Source organism: Carassius carassius, chromosome 33 (genome assembly GCF_963082965.1).
Source record: "Carassius carassius chromosome 33, fCarCar2.1, whole genome shotgun sequence".
Lineage (NCBI taxonomy): Eukaryota > Metazoa > Chordata > Actinopteri > Cypriniformes > Cyprinidae > Carassius > Carassius carassius.
This window is the reverse complement of record NC_081787.1, coordinates 5,960,812-5,981,318: the sequence shown is the minus strand read 5'-3', so window position 1 is coordinate 5,981,318 and position 20,507 is coordinate 5,960,812. Positions and strand designations below refer to the sequence as shown.

General features: G+C 36.4%; 3 protein-coding genes across 3 annotated transcripts; 2 read left to right on the top strand and 1 right to left on the bottom strand.

Annotated features, from left to right (window-relative positions):
• The first annotated feature begins 1,132 nt into the window (after positions 1–1,132).
• On the top strand, positions 1,133–5,124 carry LOC132113570 (fos-related antigen 1-like). The gene is made up of 4 exons (XM_059521402.1): positions 1,133–1,577; positions 2,651–2,905; positions 4,004–4,111; positions 4,215–5,124. The coding sequence occupies exons 1-4, from the start codon at positions 1,458–1,460 to the stop codon at positions 4,794–4,796; spliced, it is 1,065 nt and encodes a 354-aa protein (XP_059377385.1). The 5' UTR covers positions 1,133–1,457; the 3' UTR covers positions 4,797–5,124.
• A 2,900-nt stretch (positions 5,125–8,024) lies between these two features.
• Positions 8,025–11,771, bottom strand: LOC132113569 (coiled-coil domain-containing protein 85B). Its single transcript, XM_059521401.1, has 2 exons — positions 10,981–11,771; positions 8,025–10,875 (listed from the first exon to the last, which is right to left on the bottom strand). The coding sequence occupies exon 2, from the start codon at positions 10,712–10,714 to the stop codon at positions 10,112–10,114; it is 603 nt and encodes a 200-aa protein (XP_059377384.1). The 5' UTR covers positions 10,715–10,875; positions 10,981–11,771; the 3' UTR covers positions 8,025–10,111.
• Positions 11,772–15,804: 4,033 nt separating this feature from the next.
• On the top strand, positions 15,805–19,847 carry LOC132113568 (acidic fibroblast growth factor intracellular-binding protein B-like). The gene is made up of 10 exons (XM_059521400.1): positions 15,805–15,947; positions 16,032–16,230; positions 16,320–16,446; positions 17,196–17,296; positions 17,585–17,718; positions 18,176–18,284; positions 18,407–18,470; positions 18,546–18,632; positions 18,717–18,814; positions 19,580–19,847. The coding sequence occupies exons 1-10, from the start codon at positions 15,863–15,865 to the stop codon at positions 19,647–19,649; spliced, it is 1,074 nt and encodes a 357-aa protein (XP_059377383.1). The 5' UTR covers positions 15,805–15,862; the 3' UTR covers positions 19,650–19,847.
• Positions 19,848–20,507: the final 660 nt, after the last annotated feature.

Here is a 20,507-nt window from a genome sequence, read left to right as displayed (position 1 = left end):
TAGCAAAATAAAAAAATCACAAAAAAAAAGTATGTTGCTGGGTTTTCATGTTATTAATTTTATTTGTTCGACCCACAAAAGATACATTTTATATAAATTTGCTCTGTAATTACAGCAATTAAGTATTATAAGGGTAAGAGCTTGACTATAGGTCAAAACTTCCAGTAAATGTAAAAAAAAAAAAGACCTAAAAAGACATTAAAATGTTCCTTGTAATAATTGTGGTGTAGTTGTTGATGATGTTGTTTTATAGATAACGTTCATAATAGTTCAGATTTAAAATTCTTCTTATAATTTAAGATGTATGAACTATATATGTGTTCCTGTATGATTAGGTAAAAAGTACTCTCATGAAATAAAACATGTCCCTTAAATCATTTTTAGAGGGCCAATACTACCCCTTACTACTAAAATATTTTCCTGACACTGGTTTGAACACTGTAAATGGAAACTGGGCTGAGAACAATTTACCTAAAAAGCACAAACTTGCTTCAAGTGTCTTCTCTGTGATTGTAAAATATTTGTACTCAAAATACACCAGATTGCAGGTCTACAGTAAACTGCCCAACAGTTTGTGGTTTTCAAAACGAGAAGGAAAGTCATGAATCAAGATTTCACTGCCTGACACCATTTAACGGAATAATTTTCCCATTTACTGCTGGAGGGATGATTCAGCTAAATACAGTGAAAATTGTTTCATGACACTTCATCCATCCATTGCATTCATTCAATGCCTGGTGCTTTAATGTGGTCTCTCCACTGAAACCTCAGTGAACACACGACTTGACTTGTGGAAGACCCGCCACTCTTATTTAATACACACTGCTAACTAAGTGTTAACATAAACCCGCGTTTTATTACAGAAAAACAATGACCTGTATACTTTCCGAAGGCCACATAATAACGAAAACTGCTGTAAAAAGCTCAAGTTTCAATTTAGAATGCTCTTTCTTGTGAGAGAGCGCGACATCTCAAACAGAAGGAGTTCCGGAAAAACCCATTTATGGTCATATACGTAATCTTACATGTGACTAAACGTCATTCAATAGACAGGCAGCACCATTTCCCGTAAGATGGGAGGGGCGAAAGATGTACCGTTCTTGAGGACTTATTTAAATTCTGGTGAACACTCGGAACCACCAGTCTGGCAGAAAACAGAACTGTATTATACATATCATAAAGCGTATTTTTACATTTAGTCTAGCTCTGTCAGCAATATGAACTTTTAAACGTTGACAGACACTTCTAGACTCCCCCAGACGTATCGTGGTGGATTCTACCGTTTTCCCGCAACAAGGTGGATTTTTAACTTGCTTTGGAATTTCGCGTGAACTGTCAGTGATATAAGTAGGAGGAACCTTTTTGGGAAAGCATACCTGAGAAAAGTAGGCAGCGACACAGAGTTCAGAAATTTAATCAACAGTTTCCTTTGGATTACTGAAGAGCCACCGGCATACATGTACAACTACGGAAACCTGGGCAGAGGAAACGATCGGACCTTACCAGATAACAGCTCTGGATCAGGCTCGAGCTCCGCGACTGTCGCTACAACCGCTGCTACAACTCAACAACAACAGGTAAGCGTCTCTATCTCTGATCTAGTGAGCTCATATGTTACACTCTTCGTAGAATTTAAGATTTTTATAATTTCAATTAACATTTCACCAACTATGAATAATGAATGAGTTACTGTATCATTTTCTATTGTTCATTTAAGACAAAAAAGTAACACTTTATAACTTCAACCTGTTAACTGTCACTTACATTTTTTAACATAGACTTGAAAGTGCATGATCCAAACCTAAATTTTTGAAAACATTTTGTAACATGATTTTGATGTACGATTTTTATGGTAATTCAATGTTTGATTTTAAAATGGGTTTTCAAAGGATGAATGAGATTTTAAGTTTTCAAGTGATCTATAATTTCTGATGATTTCTAAAGTGTGATATAGAAAAAGGCAACAAAGAAGACTTTTTTTTGACAAGCTCAGAACTCCTGATATGATGTAGGTTTTTTAAGGTGCACTCTTCCCATAAATTAATCTATAACTTTTCCGACATAATTTTTTACAAAAATATATGTAAATATATAAATATATATTTAGGAGTCTTAGACCTTTCTAACAATATATAGTTTGTCTAGATTAGATTAGGATTTAGTTGTAATATAGTGAAGTAAACGTAGGCGGCCCACCGAGGGGCCGGGTGACAGTTAACAGCCTTTAAATATGAACTTTAACATATCACTATGCTTAAAATGCTTAACATTATAATTTATTTAGAAATGAGTTGTAATTCATATTCTGACTTGTCTTAACATAGCATTATTTATTTAGAAACTTAATGTAACACCTATGTAAAAACCTGTGTTTTAAATGTACTTCTCTGTGGACCCCCTGAGCACATTTAGGGACCCCTGTTTAGGATTATTGACCAAATAAATATTTGGTCAGAGCAGACAATAATAAAGGAATAATGATAATAATAAAAGATTTAATGATTCAAGTTGGTGTTTATATCTGGGTGTTTCTGCAAACACAATGGGTTTTTGAGTCATGATAAGATATAATAAATCCTCCTCCCTCAATATCTAATGCCACTGCCTTGGTAACTTATGATATATTGTCTCTGTCTCTTGTACTTTGTAGCAGAAATATTCTGTGGCAGGATCCAGTCAGTTTGTGCCCAGTCTCAATGCCATAACTTCAAACCAGGACCTTCAATGGATGCTTCAGCCCTCTGTTCTAGGCGCCCCGGGACCATCCAGGGCACCATCTTACTCACTGCCACCAAGAATACCATTTATGACTCCTCAACTTTCCCAATCACACATGTCCCGGCCAGGTGTTATTAGACCAGCTACAGCTGTTGGCAGCTCAACAAGAAGCAGAAATGATGAACATGTGAGTCCAGTTGAATAACTGTCAGCCTGTCTACATGATGAGGCCGTGATGAGTCATGATGCGAGACAGAGACAGCATGCTTTGTCACTGTGTTCACCTGTCATCCTGTCCATTTTTGCCGGTGGTCTTAGCCAAAACCAAAACCAGCCATGTGTGTTATTCACACATGACCAAAATCAAAGTGTGCTAGACCCAGGATGTGTAATATCCTGTTGTGAGTCGGAAGTGTGTGACCTGGGGGTATGCGTGAACATGATTGCTGATACATACAGGGTGTGAATCTCATTTGGGCTTATAAATTAATGTGTTAACCTGTATACATTAATTTTGAATGTGAGACTCTCACATACATGTTATGATCTTATAGCATAGCATCTACCCTAGAGTAAATTTATATTAATATATTCAATATTAACTCATGAATTCCTGCCTGACTCTTGCATCCAAGTCTTGAGTATAGCAGGATGATAGTGAAATATTGAGACCGGAAATAGGATATCATGTGATTCACTGGAGTAAAACTTAATGACTCATACTTGAGTCACTAGGGTGGTTGCAGGTGAGTCATCAATATAAGGTCAGGAAACTGAATATAATGCCCACAAAAGAAAGACAGCGTGAAATGAATTAACACAATATATTATCGGATTCGAAATAGAGTAATTACAGAGATGAAAATTGCAACATTGCCTCAAAGTAGTCAGTGAATTTGAAATAAAGTTAAGAATCTCATCCCCTAGATGGCAGTATTTTCACATGTTTATCAACTATAAACATTGAATTGACCAATTAGGTTCAGATTGTTGAAATTAGACATAGGGTTTTAATCATTTTGTAATTCAATATTTTTTATTTTATTGATTATTATTATTTTTTTTTGTACTTTTTAAAATATTTTATTACAGATATATATAGTGTCAAACTACTGCATGAATATATTATATTATATTATATTATATTATATATTATATATTATATATTATATATTATATATTATATATTATATTATATTATATTATATTATATTATATTATATTATATTATATTATATTATATTATATTATATTATATTATATTTGCTTTACTTTCTCACTCTAGTTATCCCATGAGGAACTTGAGCGGCGTAGAATTAGAAGGGAACGTAATAAAATGGCTGCTGCGAAGTGCAGGAATCGTCGACGTGAACTGACTGACACATTGCAAAGTGTAAGTTCATTTTGTAAATTTTTGTTAAGTTTCCTTTCAGTCTAAATGTCTTTGCATTCTTTGTTATCCACGAATTGAACATTTGAAGTCTTTCTTTTCACAGGAAACTGACCAGCTAGAGGATGAAAAATCTAGTCTGCAGAAGGAGATCGCTGAGCTTCAGAAGCAAAAAGAGAGACTTGAGTTGGTGTTTCAAGCCCACAGACCCATCTGCAAAGTCCAGGACTCGGACTCAGACTCTGAGTCTGACTCCAACAGTGACATACCGACACTGAGTGGAATCAAGATTGAGTCTGTGGACCCTGATCTTCCTGGACCCTCCAGAGAATCAAAGATTCACGCCAAGCCTAATAGACCGAAGCACAAAATTACCATCCCACCTCCAGCTTCATCCTCCTCCTCTGTTACCAGCGCACCTCTTGAATCAGAGTCTCTCCATACTCCTGTCCTCATCTCCACTCCATCTCTAACCCCTTTTGCTGCCAGCCTGGTCTTCAGCTACCCCTCTTCTTCACAGGATACCCGCTCTGTGACTTCATCCCAAGCTCTCAATCTCACCAGCTCTCATAGTAGCAGCCAGCCTTCTCATAACCCTCAGCCGTGTGGCGTCGCTCATCGCCGCAGCAGCAGCAGTGGAGATCAGTCAGATCACTCTCTCAATTCACCAACCATCCTCACCCTTTAATTTCTCATCTGCTGGAGGGAAAAGTGATTCCAAAAGTGTCCTTACTACTACATACAAGCATATATGCTTTTACCTGTGTATTCTGTTTACCTTTATTCATGGCAGTTATCAAGTAACTTAAATGCACTATAAGAATAGAGAAGCATGAGTTAAAGGTGATGTGTGTAACCTCAATATAGTAAGGAGACCCAACTATGCCATTCGTTGGCTGATTAGTAATACTCAACAAACCTAGAGCGTGAATTTGGAGGTCTGTTTGACCTGTTCGTTCAATTAATAACATATGGTGTAAGTGTACAGGAAAAGGTATTTTTGCATTTCATTTGGCGGCGTTAGTGACAAATTGCACACTTCACTTTTAAGGATGTGTATTGCAGACCAAAAATCTGACCATCCTACATACGAAGTAGACTTATATTTTTACAGCACATATGTATATAACACTGAAAAGAAAACTGACTGACTTTTAAGCCGTAACATTTTACTGTAGTGGCATTAATAATAGTATTATTGATTTATAATAATTTACTTCAACTACATATCTAGTATATTGGTGACGGTACTGTAGCAGTTAAAAACTGGCCTGCTAGCAAAAGGTTTAGAGGTTGCTTTGGGGGTTTGAGAGCACAGTGTAGATCTATCATCAGTATGCCTTTCAGGAAGGAATATCAGTTACTTCAGGAAAGCAATTTTTAAAGCTGTCTATTACGTTATTTATTATTATGTTACCAGTTTTAGAAATGTTAAGGTCTCAATTGAAATGTGGATTTGGATTTTTAACGTAACGATTGTACTGTCTTGCTATGCACGTTTGTGGATTTAATGTAATGTTTTGTTATTTTATGTTTAATCTTGGTTTAAGAAATGCTGCGTTATAGTTACAGTGTATGCTGAATAAGCTAGTTTTAAAGAAACTGAAGGGATGCAGCCTAAACCTGGTTCTTTACATACAATGTCTGCAACACCACAACCCAACACTGAGAATGTGCACTTCGATGACAGTTCACTGTTACGCTGGTTACAAAAATGATATTTTAACTTCATGAAACACTTCAACTGTTACTATACAGGATGTTTCCTCTACAAGTGCAAAGGTGTGTGATTCACAGGCCAGTAGAAGTTAATTCTATATAATTTATACTGTACTGAGTACACTATGTTAGACTCTACTATTGCTTGACCACATATAGATTTCTATGTATTTTTGAAAACAAGATATTTTTTAGTGATTTGACATTGGTTCCTTTAATAAGGAGAAATGTTGCATGCTATTTTACATCTATTAAAACAATTACTGAAATTATGTGCTGCTATTGGGAATACAAAACAATGTTATGACCCTGAGCTGATCTGTAACATACTAGAGTGCCTTAAAATGTGGACTTCTATTGAATTCTATACTGTATGAAACATGTAAGTTGAAGCTGACATGTAGCCCCCTTAAGAGACTCTGTTTGTGGCTTATTGTAGGGGGCACATAGATAAATAATATGGCAATGAAGTAAATGTTTAGCAAGTAATATAATAGAAAAAGAGTCTCTCAAAGCTCACAGGGGTACAGAGGGAGGAAACAAGGGTTTGAGTACACAGTTTCCTCCTAGGATGTCCTGATGACAAAAATGTTTAATGAGTCACAAACTCATTTGCCTCAGAACTGAAACCAGTTGTTAAACAGCTTCCTCTAACAGTTTTGATCTTTAATTGTTGTACAACAAATGAAAACAAATAAAGTTCTGCTCAGGATAAACATCTCTTTGGTCATCTGTCTGTGTTCGTGGGAAAAACTCACAAGGTGAGTATGACAAGCATGTGATAATATGTCTGAAAAGATCATTATTACTTCATAGAATATGGTTACAAAAAGATGGAAAATCACTGGGAAAATACCTGGAAAACAGTTAACGAGGAACAAAAGTGATAAAGTGAAAGAGCATGCAAGTTAAAAGAAACCACACCATTTTGAATATAAAGAGAGCTAAATAAATAAACACGATGACCCTATTTCCTCCACACTGTGCCCTCTGTTATCGCTCACTTAGAGAGGACATGAGAACATATGACTAATGAGAAAATGAAGAGAGAGTTTGAGCTGAATGAACCAGCGAGCACATGTTTTGCTGAAAGGACCTCTGTATGCCAGTCAGATGCCACTGTTCTGGCTGTGTAAACAGCAAGCCAAAAATAAACCGGTGAAACATCAATAAATTAGGGCCTGAGCTACAGCATGACTCATCAAGACTGGGACATTTTGTTAAGACTGGCTAATAATTTAGTTTCTGATCCTAATCATGTCCTGCATAATAAGTTTGAATTATTACCATGAAACCGAAGGTATGAGTCCCAAGATTTAACAGTTAGGCTCAAACATTCTTTTGTGCATCAGGCAATCCTAGAGTTGAATAAAAAGTCAAGAGTATTGTGAACATAGTTGTATAAGTGTAGTAGAAGGGTAAGGTATAATGTAATATTTAAGGGAGTATAATGTATAATGTGTTTTGTTCTTGTGTGGTTGAAGTGCATGTTGTTGCATAAAGGAGGTTGATTGTTGTACACATAGATACTGTAATGCAAGAAAAATTTCAGACTTACAATAACGTCCTATATCATATCAAATCATATCAAATTTATGTTATACAGTCTTTTGCGAGCTATAATATATACTTTATCCCTGCAAAGCCTGACATATGAAATTATTGTCAGAAAAATCATGATGTTATGATAACGTTTTTTCTGAATGTTCTCTGAAACATTGCAGCTGATCCAGAATTCTGCAAGTGTACGACGCCCAAAGAGGCACAATATCACTCTCACAGACCTTTTCCTGGACTGTTCCCAGCTGGTGGAACAACAGGCCTATCTCAATTCAAGCAGCTGAGTCTTTAGCTATTTTCAAAAAACAAAACCTCTCAAAGACACATATTTTTAATCAACACCTGACCAATTAATACTAGCACTACCTATTCTATTCTATTCTATTCTATTCTAAACTAGACAGAGGCTAGTACAGCACTTGAATACTGTTCCCTCTTGTTAATATCTTGTTGATATTAAGCATCATATGTTTTACATCAGGGTTTTATTGCATATACCGTAGCATGATATAAGAGAATATGTGGCTCATAATCAAGGACTTTTATTCAGAGGCCCAAACAGAGCAAAAATATGCAATTTAGTGAAAATTCTTTCATGCAGAGTGAAAATATGAGGAGAAAAGACAAGAACAGAACATGGTGTGTCAGTCAAGTGTATTTAAAGCCATCTCACTCACAATGAGTAATCAAAGCGAATACTAACCAATCAGAGAGCTGGGTTTTGTAGCAATGAAACTTCAGTCATTGAATTAATACTGATCATATTTCTTGATTAAAAACATTTACAAGAAAACAATCCTTTGTAGGAGGGTCTTGTAGTATGCAGCAAATACAACAAAATAATGACAAATATCTAGCACAATCATTTTTAAACTACATGTCAATGTTTTTTCCTTCAAACAGTGTCAAATCAGTGTGTATTAATTAAATCTAGTCAAAGCAACAACTGAACATGGAAAGCTTTGTACAGTACAGTTGTGTAGTTAAAGTGGGATTAATTCAAAATAAAGTTAATTTTGGATTCAGTGCAGAGCACAGCAACATTGTCTAGTGGAGCACAAGTCACTACATCTAGTGAATTATACTGTCCAGCTCAAACTAAACAGGAAAAAACTATCTAATACTGTAGAAAAGTGGTCTAGTGACGTGCATGTCCAGTGAATCATTCTTGGGCCTCCATGATACAGCCATATTACGTCACAAAAAATCTGATCTGCTTACAATGGAGGCTTCGCTTTGCACAATCTATTGATACTTCCATTTCCTCTCCATTGCTGAAAAATGTTCAGTGCTTTTTGTAATGATCTTAAACAGACCACTTTATAGTATATGGCTCTAATCAGTAAAAATGTGAATCTCTAAAGATTCAAGATTCATTGCAGTCTTGTCATAGTGCATCGCAGGAGAAACATCAGCTCGTGAACAGATCAGTGCACAGTAAACCTGGTACAAGTTAGCAGTATGGTTAGTTTCTCTCAATGTTGTTGAAAATGTCAACCCCAAAATTAAATTTTTGCCCCTATCTACAACCCCTACAAGAGATGAGAGGAAGCATTCCTGCAACAATTGGAAAATCATACATTCAGATAATGCTACTAATACAATAAATAGGCCTGCTGGAAAATCTGCAGCTTTTGGAACATGGTGGATGGTTTCTAGAGAGCTCAAGCTGGAAGGCCATCTTAGACCAGTTGCTCCTATCATCTTAAAATTAAACTATTCCTCAAAATAGTTTTCGACTAACTTAGACCAGGTAGAATCCAGCCAGCATGTTCCAAAAACAAAGCTACCAGCTTAAAAAGGAAGTAAATCAAAATGATTCATTCACATTTGTTGCAAACCTGGGTGACTTTCATCTGCAGAACACAGAAGATATTCTGAAAAATGCCTCATACTTGCGATTCCCCAATTGATTTATTTTTGTCAGCTGAACAACTTTAACCTAAAATACTTGAAATACCCCCTTAGTTAATATTTGAATAATTTAACAGTTAATTCTCATGATGTTCAAGGTTCTCTAATACCAGTTATTGGTCAGCATGACATGCAGGTAAGCAAATAAAATATTTCATCTTTGTCAGTAGGTGTTATTTATTTTTATTTTATTTTAATGTTACAAGCTTTTCATCCAATAACAAACTCCTTGGGTTAACGCAAAAAAACGGGTCAACGAACCCGTTTGCAAAACACTGATTCAGAGGTTAAAAGTCAATGGAGTCCAACTTTGTTTTGGAAAGCACTGACTTTTAATGTATGGATATAAAAACACTTATTCTAAATAATAATTCTTCAAAATATCTCATTTTGTGCTCCACAGCAGAAAGCATACAGGTTTGGAACGACATCAAGGGGTGTAAATTATGACAAACCTTTCATTTCAGTTTGAACTGTAACCTTTAAGCTGGATTTCCCAGCAGGAGGACTGTTTTAAAAGGAAAGGCTGTCACTTCAAAAGATTAAAAATAATTCTGTTTTGCCTGGCACCCAATAATTTTACTCAAGTGTTAAAGGTCTGCCAACTATAAAATGTTAATCAATGAAATATAGAGAAACTGTATTTATGGCATCAAAAGGCCATGAGTAAACTAGCTAGAGTCTATTTCCACCTAAATAGCTGAGATGTCTTTGTCGGGAAATGTAAACTACTTTGTCTTTAGTAGACATAAGAAGTATGTCTCAGCATCAAGAGAGAAGGTTAAAGTAATATGGCTCTGCTCCTCTCCTTCAGTCATCTGGTGAACACACCAAGTGCATCTGGTCTGGACTGCCAACACTCCCGGTGCTGGAGCTCCCGTCACCCACGTCCCGGGCCACCATACAGGGTATGTTGAGATCCGTGGAGCCACCCGGGCTGGAATCACTTCTGCTCACGCACTCTTCCTCGAGCACCAAACAAAGTTCCTTCAGATCGAGGTTCTCCTTCACCAGACCGTCCTGCATCCGCTCCAGGTCGGCGAGCTTCTTGAGGTATCCGCCGAGGTCCTCGCGCATCACTTTAGCAGCGTGATGGCCGAATAGTTGCCACTCACGAGCGAGCTTCTTCACTTTCAGACGGTCGTCGTCCAGAAAGCAGCACAAATCCCGAAGTTCCTGGTTCTCCTCTTGCAGCGTCTGGTTGATGACTTTGAGTTCCCTGATTTCAAGCAGATGTCCCTGCAGTTGTTTATTGACCTCCTTGATTAATCGACCGCGCTGTATGAGAGCGGACATCTTTTCTGATTCTTCTCTGCGGAGTCGACTCACCAGCTCTTCCTTAGAACAAGCCAGCAAGTCTTCTTCAGATAGCTTTGACAACTCCCGGTTCAGTATTTCACTGTCGCTCCCCATAACTGTACACAAATTCACCGTCACTTGCTATAACAGCGGGTAAACCATAAACTAATTCTTATGAGGCATGTGAGATGTCTATCACTGTAAATGGATTGCAGCATTCCTCATCCAGGCACGAAGAAAACGCTCCATTTCCTCTTTGCTCCGCTATTTATAACCTATAATAAGGCGGGATGGACAATTATTATATGCAACTGGATTTGTCATGTTTAATGATTAAAATATCAAACACCTCCTGGTTGTAACACATTAAAAAGGCCTACCTCTCTCCTCCGTGCTTTAAATCGTAATTGGCAGCATTCATTTCTCAGTATTTGGCTTCTGGGAATCACTGAAGCACATCGTGTTTGTTTCTGCTCCTCGGGCTGCTTGGATGAGAGGTCAACACGGAGGTTTAAAATAATCCCCGTGGAGCATCTCTTCTGTATTTTTCAGGGATCACAATTTCCGTCTCTCTCTGCCCTTATTCTTTTACCCATTCCAGTACAAGTCCGGTAAATAATCACGGTGCTATTTAATGTAAAATCTAAATAGGCAAAACATCCGATCGCGAGCGTTCGCCACGAAACGCGTTGTAAATATAATAAATAATTAAACAAATAAATAAGAGTCGGAATGTAGGACAGGCCGGTTATACTAGTGCTACATGCGATTGGTCGGTTTTAATCCGAATCAACGACGCTGAAATGAATGGTGGCTGCCCGCGAGGCTACTTCGTGGTGATTCCTGAGCAAATCTTTGAGATGTTCCTTGAGATTACAGTGTTTCCTTTGGCGATTGCGGTGGTTGGGGAGGCAGTGATGTCTTCCCCCATCTCCTGCTCTCCTCCCCTCCCTTCTTCACCCCTCCCCTCTTCCCTTACCGTAAAAATCTGTACTGTATCCTGGATAGTGACTGAGTTCCCCTCTCACATCTGTTTCTAATATCTAAAGCTTAACCATACTCATACAACACACTGAAGATACAAACGCAAAGCATATTAAACGTTGAAATGTATCTCTAGATGAGGTCTTCCCACTGCTGAGATGAGACTACATGGGACACACACAAAACTAACGAAAAGAGTGACAAAAGCTTTTTCTCTACTTTAAGCCATGGTGTTTAGTCACATCCTTCCGCCCTGCTCTCCAGCACAATTGCTAGCACGAGGACATAACAATGTGGGGTGTTAACCAGGGCCTGGGGTGAGAGGGGGGTTGCTGGAGTGGGAATGGAAATATGCCACAGTTTCGGATAAATGAGAGGGAGGGGTGAACAACCACATGTAAGACAATAGGGGAGAGGTGCAGAATAGTAAAAAAAATGATTGCGATCTTAACAGTAAAAAGACTGTAAAAATGCTACAGTAAAAACCTTTTAATTGGTCATCAGTAAGTTTCCATACTATATACGGTGAATAACTGTAATGACATTTAATGTAATTCCACAGAAAATAACGTTAAAATTACAGTTTTTGGAAGTGAAAAAGAAAAAGTCATTGTTGAATTTAAGGTGAAAAACTGTAAATTGACACTCCCAGAATTCCCTGAATGACACTTCATATTTTATGTTTTTTCATTGAAATAACTATGTTTCTTCTTAGTTTTGTCTTATCAGTTGTGTACATTAGGGTTTTATCTTTCATCTAAAGTTGTTAAATTAATGTTTATTGCATTATTTCAGTACCATGTGGGTTACCATGATGGTGTTTAGTGGTCATGTGAATGACACTGTGCACCTTCTATATATATCTCTTCTTAGCTTGTGGAAGAGCTGTTAGTGATGAGCTTTGGTGGTTATTAGTGCATTACAATGGTAAAAAAAACAGATATTACTTCAATATGTTGGTTTATTAACACTAGAACATTAGATCAGTTAATGAAATACAGTATTTACAGTATTATACAGTAGATACGGCTTTGGATGCGTCTAGCTCAGGGATTCCTGTACATTGTTCGGTTCCGGAAACAGAGCTCCTGCAGCAGGGCAACTGGATTCAGTGAGAGTTAATTGCAGTTTGAATTTTAAAGAGTATGTTGGTTAAGCTGCTTCAAGGGATCAAATATCTAACATTATTGCAATATTCTAACAATTTGGTAATGTTGGTCATGGACTTATATGAATACATTTTTTTTTAAAATTCAGAACGTAACTATTTGTCAGAACTTAAGAAATTATATGAAAATAGACACTTCTTGTAAACTGACAGGGTCATGATCGAGTCTTTAAAAAAAACGTATATTTCTTGATATCTCTGTTTTGTAGCTTACTAGATGATGTTTGAAACTTTGGATTTAACACTTCTCGTGTTATTGCCTCCTTGAGATGAATGCTTGTTGTATTCCTCAATTGAAAGTCACTTGGATAAAAGTGCCTCTTAAATGAATAAATGTAAAAGTGATATTTTTCAAGCTTTGGAACCAGCAGAGGCCCTCTTGAACAGAGAAATCATCAAAAGCATAGTACCTAAAAATAAAAAAATAAAAAGTCCACTTAGGAGTTTTAGTAAAAACATAGTAAAGTAGCATGTCTGGTTATAATTGTTTTAAACTGTAATGTAATTATGTTAAAACAACTATATAGTTGAAAATGTAATATCTTAGAAATTACACATTCTGTCGTCTACTAAAATCATCTTATGTTATTTTCATTTGCATTATCAAAGTACAATTCTAAATGAATGCATACATACATAAAGTGATTTAGTGAACTTGGTAATATGAAAATTTAGTTAATTGGACATTTTCTACCCAGATGCTTTTGTTTCATGATTTACAGTATGTTACAGGACAGGGATGTTTCCTCCCAGTAAATGGCTCAAGGACACTGTACTAATAGGGAAGGATTGTGATGTCATTAACTTCTCAGTTTCTAGGTCAGCTCTACCTGGAATTAAACATGTGACAAGCTCCTTTCATCAAGAGGCTACATTTATCTCCACAATGATGTATTCTTTTTTTTAAATGCATTCCATTTATAATTGTAACACATGACAACAGTCATTTAACAATATCTATTCAATGATTCACAATCTCTCTTTACAGCTAACAATGTTTTTTTGAATAGTTTCAGCATTCCAATTTAAAGGTATCACAAAATAGTAACCAATAGTTTAGTTGATGCTCAGTATATTACTAAAATATACTAAAATACAGTGGCGTAGTTTAAGGGGGGGTAGTTCAAATCCATCAGTTACAACCCCCCCAATATTTCAACATGAAAATCACAGTAGATCAAATGAAAAATATAATATGAAAAATAGAATTCATTTATTTTGTAAAAATTATTTTGTTCCTAATCAAATATGAGTATGTCATAATAAATCAGACAAAAAATACTCCCCCTCCATTGAACCGATTGGTAACGCCCAACCAATGAGTCGCACTTTCACCAAAACAAGCGAGTGGTGTTTGAATGGGAGAGCACACGGTTAATGTTAACGCCAAAAATGAAGAGAAGCGCTGCACAGCGGACTATATTTAACTGCTGGTCAGAGAGGGATGCAAAAAAAATAAAGCATGTACTGAGAATGAGGTATGAGAATATTGTGTAATAGTTAGTACATACCACATATATTTTAGCTAAATCCATTGCAATGTATTTAGCTATAACTATCAGTATAACAAGTTACCAAAGCAGCTGTCTGTTTTGCTAGTATATATTTTAAATAGTGTCTGTAGTTATCAACGACAAAAGTATTCATATCGGTGTTTGTTTTCTTACTAAATTAATCTGACTTTTGAACGAATTGGATGAATTAACGATTTAAGTGGCTAACTCATTAAAACAGTGAGACACTGCCGCCTACTGGCGGTTTCAATACTTAATTTCTTTCTTTTGATAATCTACTATGTTAGAATTTTATGAATGATGATTATACACAAATTTCATAACGTTATGAGGTGTATAATCAGATTCGAGGTAAATATAGCTGCAGGGTAGAAAAGTCAGCAGAGGGAGAGGAGGAGCAGGTGATCAGGTAAAGAAGATGCCATTCAATCAATAAAATAAAATAGGAAACAGTATAGAAAAATAGCAGCTTTGTAAAGTTAGGCTATACATTAATGCCTTTAATGTTTTAAAGATGTGTTTCCCTTAAAAAAAATTAAAATGCATTAAGGTGGAATGTAAAAATCTTAAAATAAATGTCTAAATGTTGTCTCTTTCATATTTGTATATGTTGTAATCAGTTAAAGCATGTTGCCAGATAGATAGATAGATAGATAGATAGATAGATAGATAGATAGATAGGAAGAAATAGATTATCCAATAACAATACTTTTGAATCCAAAAACAATTATTTTTAAAAAAATAACGGGCAGCATACAACGTTCAACCCCCCCAATGTTCAAACCAAATCTACGCCCTTGCTAAAATATGAATAATAATAATAATAATTAGAATGAATTATTTCAAAAGAAAAAGTGCTGTTTCATGCCAATGGTATTTTACTTAAGTCTGTCAAAACATTTACTAAAGTGTCTAAAACATACAGTTATGATGATGTGACGATAACCTGAACGCTTGCTTCCAGAAACTAACATACAGTCACGTGAATGTGACGTATTCCGGGCGCACAACCGGAAGTAGTCACGGCAGTGTGCTGTTGCTATGGATGTAGAATAGTCGCTGGATATGACAGTTGGGGTTTGGTAAATATTTACGTGATGGTTACCACGTACCACTGTATGATCAACTCGTGGTGATAATCTTTAAACCGTGTGCATGCTTACCTGTGTCAGAGAAGCTTATGTTTTCGATTAATAAAAGTTGAAAGGAACGAGACATAACAAACAAACAGCTAACGTTAACGTTATTGTTGTTACATCTGAATGTGATTCAAAACCAACTTTCGCGTTTATACGCATGTGTTTGGTAAGTCTGCTTAGTATTTTTTTTTAAATCCATAGTAATGTAGTATGTCTGTGTTGTGCTAAATTGTGTTATGCATTGGCTGAATAGTTAACGGCTATAGTTTGAATTCTGTGTAAGGAATAACGTAGCTAACTGTCTGTCAGTCTTCCTCTTTGATTTAAGTGCCAAAGAGTGAGACTCTTAATCCCTGTTTATCCTTGCAACTCATTAAGTAATTCAGGATGTTACAATAATTTGTTTAGTATTAACTAACCATGATCATGTGACTGCAGAGTTTATGTCGATGTCAAGATGTCTGTGGAGCTGGATGTATTTGTTGGAAACACCACCATTATGGACAAAGAGGTGTACCAGCTGTGGCTGAATGGATATACAGGTAAAGTATAAATGAGACCATGAGCTACTGTAATGTCCATTTAGAAAATTAATAATACACTAGTCAATGTGGTTGTCATCATAGTGAATGATGCAGTGAAGGTGCGGATAGAAGGAGGTGTGATGGAGGAGTGTGAGGCGAGTGCAGAAGTGCTGCTCAGTGACACAATGGACCAGTACAGGACTTTCCAGATGTGCGAGAGACTTTTGCATCACCCGGCTAAACTAGCCAATCAGCTTCTATTTCAGATACCGCCAGACAGACAAGCCATGCTCATTGAAAGGTATGCATTGGTATGCGTCTTGCCAATTTAATTAACTTGATTTGGTCATTATTCAATGTAAAACCCCTAATTTCCATTTCCCTTTTTAGATATTATGCTTTTGATGATTTATTTGTTCGAGAGGTCCTGGGAAAGAAGCTCTCCAAAGGAACCAAAAAAGACCTTGATGATGTTAGTATAAAGACAGGCATTATGCTGAAGAGCTGCAGAAGACAGGTGCGCTGAAGGACTCCATTTAAGGGTGTGTTTACACTTGAAGGTCCATTCTCTAGGATCTATTGGTTCGGACACAAAAAGAAAACTACATTTAGTCCTGGTTAGCTTAGTGTTTATACTGTAATTTTTAACACCAAACCTATAGATACAAAACAAACGGCATAAGGATATGGCCACAACATGGACATATATTTTGCAAATTTACCAAACATCTGAAACAATGTTGTTTTCTGGGCTACATGTACATGCACATATATGCGTACATATGGTGGTATTTTTTACCAGCTCACAAAGAGCTTATAAAATGTGTGAAGGAGTTGAAACAGATTTAGGAATTATTTTGCTGCATATGGAGAGATCTGCTGCAAGAAGACAGTGGTTCAGATGTCTATACTGAAATATAACAGGCTTGAGCATTTTGTCTTTTTAGGGTTGGTTCTTGTGACATCATGTCCTGATTTTTTTAAGTTTAAATGTCTTTGGTATGTGTTACGTTCACATATAAGTCAAATCACACCAGAGTTCGTTTGGTTTGTACAAAGGTTTGTTTGGCAGTATTCGTACTTATTCAAATGAACCTCATTAACAGAGCAATCTCACCAAGTGTACGTTTGAATCAAACCAAACCTGCCAAGTATAAACACACCCTAAGATTATGAACTTCTCATTGGTAACTAAGATTCGTACTTGGATACTTTTCCGAGACCCTTTTGGAAATTAAATGATTATAGCAATCTCCTTAAAAACAGTTTGACAACTTCAAGCGAGTGTTCAAAGTGGTGGAAGAACTCAAGGGCCCCCTGGTGGAAAACATTCGGCAACATTTTCTGCTACCTGATCCATTAGCCAGGTAAGAAAGTCTTTTTCTGAGAAGTTTCTTTCCAAAGCTTTTTAATTAATCCTGAATGCCGGAAGAACTGAGCTCAGAAAATGAGAAAAAAATATAAGAGAGAGCAGTCAAAGCACAGTTAGATATGATTATGTTTCTAAATTACTTATTTACCTTACGTATCCATTCTTCTAGTTGTATGTTCATTAACAATGTAAGAATGCAAGTTTCCATGAACAGTTGCCTCATTGCTGATTTGGTGGGTTTTCACCTCCTCTTGCTAAATGCTTCTGCCAATTCCTCCTCCAGAGACTATGCTGCAATAGTGTTCTTTGCCAATAATCGTTTTGAGACTGGGAAGAAAAAGTTGCAGTATCTAACCTTCCAGGACTTTGCCTTCTGTGCTGGGCAGCTCATCAACAACTGGACTGTAGGAGCTGTGGGTAAGACCAGTTACATAGCCATCTGCAATAAATATTGGTCAAATATTAATAATATAACAATATAATTAACAATATAAATGTGTCAAATATGTCAAATATGGCCATTAAACCATTATGCCAGGCAGACGATTCTGACAATATTTCTGTTATTATAATGCATAGATTTATATATATATATATATATATAAACATTTAATAATGATATATCCATTTATTTGTCAAGGAGCCAAATATTAAGTAAGAATATACAGTCAACTGGCCATTGTTGTAAAATCAACTCCTACAGAGTGATTCATTAATGTCCTAATGTTCTGAATTAATTTGACATCTGCATGTTCTTGAGCATCTAGTCCGAGGTTTTTAATGGACACTGTCAGTCTGACTAATTGTGTAGTTTAGAAAAATATTGAGACAGATGAAAATATGTCCTTTTATGTCTCTGTTCGTACTTTCTTAGATAACATGATGGAGGACATGGATGTAGATTTGGATAAAGAATTCCTTCAAGACCTCAAAGACCTCAAAATTCTAATTACAGACAAGGATCTCTTAGACCAACACAAAAGGTGTGTGTGAGCGAGGGATTTGGACAGGGAGAGGAGAGATATGGGTTTGTTGAAAATCCAAATGTTGTTGGTTACTCCCTCTGTCTCAGCCATCTGAATAATGAAACCTCTTATCCTCTCAGTTTAGTGTGCACTGCTCTGCGGGGTAAAACCAATGTCTTTAATGAGATGGAAGCCAATTTTAAGGTAAGAGGATTTATCTACTTGTGAAATAAATGCTTTTCTACATAATTCTTGATTTCAAAATATCTCCTGTTGTAGAATCTTTCAAGGGGCCTTGTAAATATCGCTGCCAAATTAATCAACGCAAAAGATGTTCGTGATTTCTTCATTGACCTTGTCGAAAAGGTACTTTTTAAATTTGATAAAAACACTAACAGAGCTGAAGCGCTGGAGTTTTCACAAAACATTAATTCCTTGTTCTCTTCACAGTTTATTGAACCTTGTCGATCAGACAAATTGACATCAATAGACGTGAACCTCTACCTTACTCATTATACTAACTCGGCACATATCCTTGACACCTTCAAGTAAGTCTCACTATATTTGTTGCACATTTTGCAAGGTGAAATTTTTAAACTATTGATGCATATGGAGGTCTTTGTTCAGGGGAAATTCTCTTTGACCGCAACCAGTGGGGGTCACTGTATCATATGCACATTGCTTTTATGCACATATGCACACCTTTGTTTCCGGTCCAGTCATTTATGTGGTTTGACCACTGTGGAATGTGGTTTTCTGTTTATAAATAACAAAACCACAGCACTCCGAAGCATTTGGGAAATATGTATTTATCCCAAACTACAGTTTTAAATGTGAAAAGGCTGAAATTTCAGCATCATTACTCCTGTCTTCATTATCACATAATCCTTCAGAAATCATTTTAATATGCTGATTTGGTGCTTAATAAACATTTATTCTTATTATTATTAGTTATCAGTGTTGAAAACAGTTGTGCTGCTTAATATTTTTGAGGAAACCATGATACATTTTTTTTTCAGGGTTTTCAGGGTGATTAATAGAAAGTTCAAAAGAACAGCATTTATTCATTTGTTGAAGTCTTTACTGTCAGTTTAATGCATCCTTGCTGAATAAAAGTATGTCTTTCCAAAAAGAAATAAAAATATCTTGCTGACTCCAAACTCTTCAATGGTAGTGTATCTAAAGAGTTTCACATCAATATCAAAGTACACACCAAACACTTGTGTTCACACACCAAGCACTTGTAAGTCAAAGCTGAATAAAATAATATTTTGTGACACATTTTTAAATCTGTCTCCCTCTTTTTTTCTCAGGCACCATACTGTCTGGACCAGGTACATGGGAGTTATCAAAAGTTGCATCCTTAGAATGTACCACGACTGAAGAAGAATCTCCATCTACACTTTTTCTCTCCCCTTCATAACTCATTTCCATGCAGTCGTGCATCTGATGAATATTTGGCCTGATGTTGAATTTTTCCCTGTTTATCATCTACTTTCTTTAATCCTTTCCCAAATATGTCCTTCCCACCAGCTGTCCATCTCTTCACCTCCCTCTCCCTCTATCCATGCTTCATCTTTCACCGTTGTAAATAAACACAGCATGATTTCCACAGACACAGTTTGCATTGTGTTTTCATTAACTCTGCTTTGTGGAGTTTCCCTTTCAGCAAAACCACTGAAAAAAAAAACATATTTGGTAATGATGGAGGTTCAGAACAAGATTATGGACCGATCATACTTGTTTTGACTGAAATAATTTGGGGAGTCTTTATGGTAAATAACATGCTAGCAGTCAAAAGGATGTTGTGGCGTACATGTGAGTCTTTATGGTCCTTTTACTCCTGACCCCTCTGGCTTGATTTGAATAAGTGGGTGCATGATGGGTGTGAGGTCTGTGTGTGGGCTTATTGGGGATGGGAAAGCAGTAGGGGAACACAATTTGTCAGGCCTTGGTGGCACAGTGTGCGTGTGTTTTTGCAATAATAGTATGTAATGACAGCTGTCAGGCCTACCACATTACTCTAGAGGTGTTCTGGTACACTCTTAAAAATAAAGGTGCTTTAAAAGGTTCTTCACAGAGATGCCATAGAAGAACCACTTTTGATTCCTTAAAGAACCATTTTTTAGTCAAAGGTTCTTTAAAGAACCATCTCTTTCTTACCTTTTTATAATCTGAAATACCTTTCGCCACAAAGAACCTTTTGTGAAACGAATGTTAAAGGTTCTTCATGGAACCATT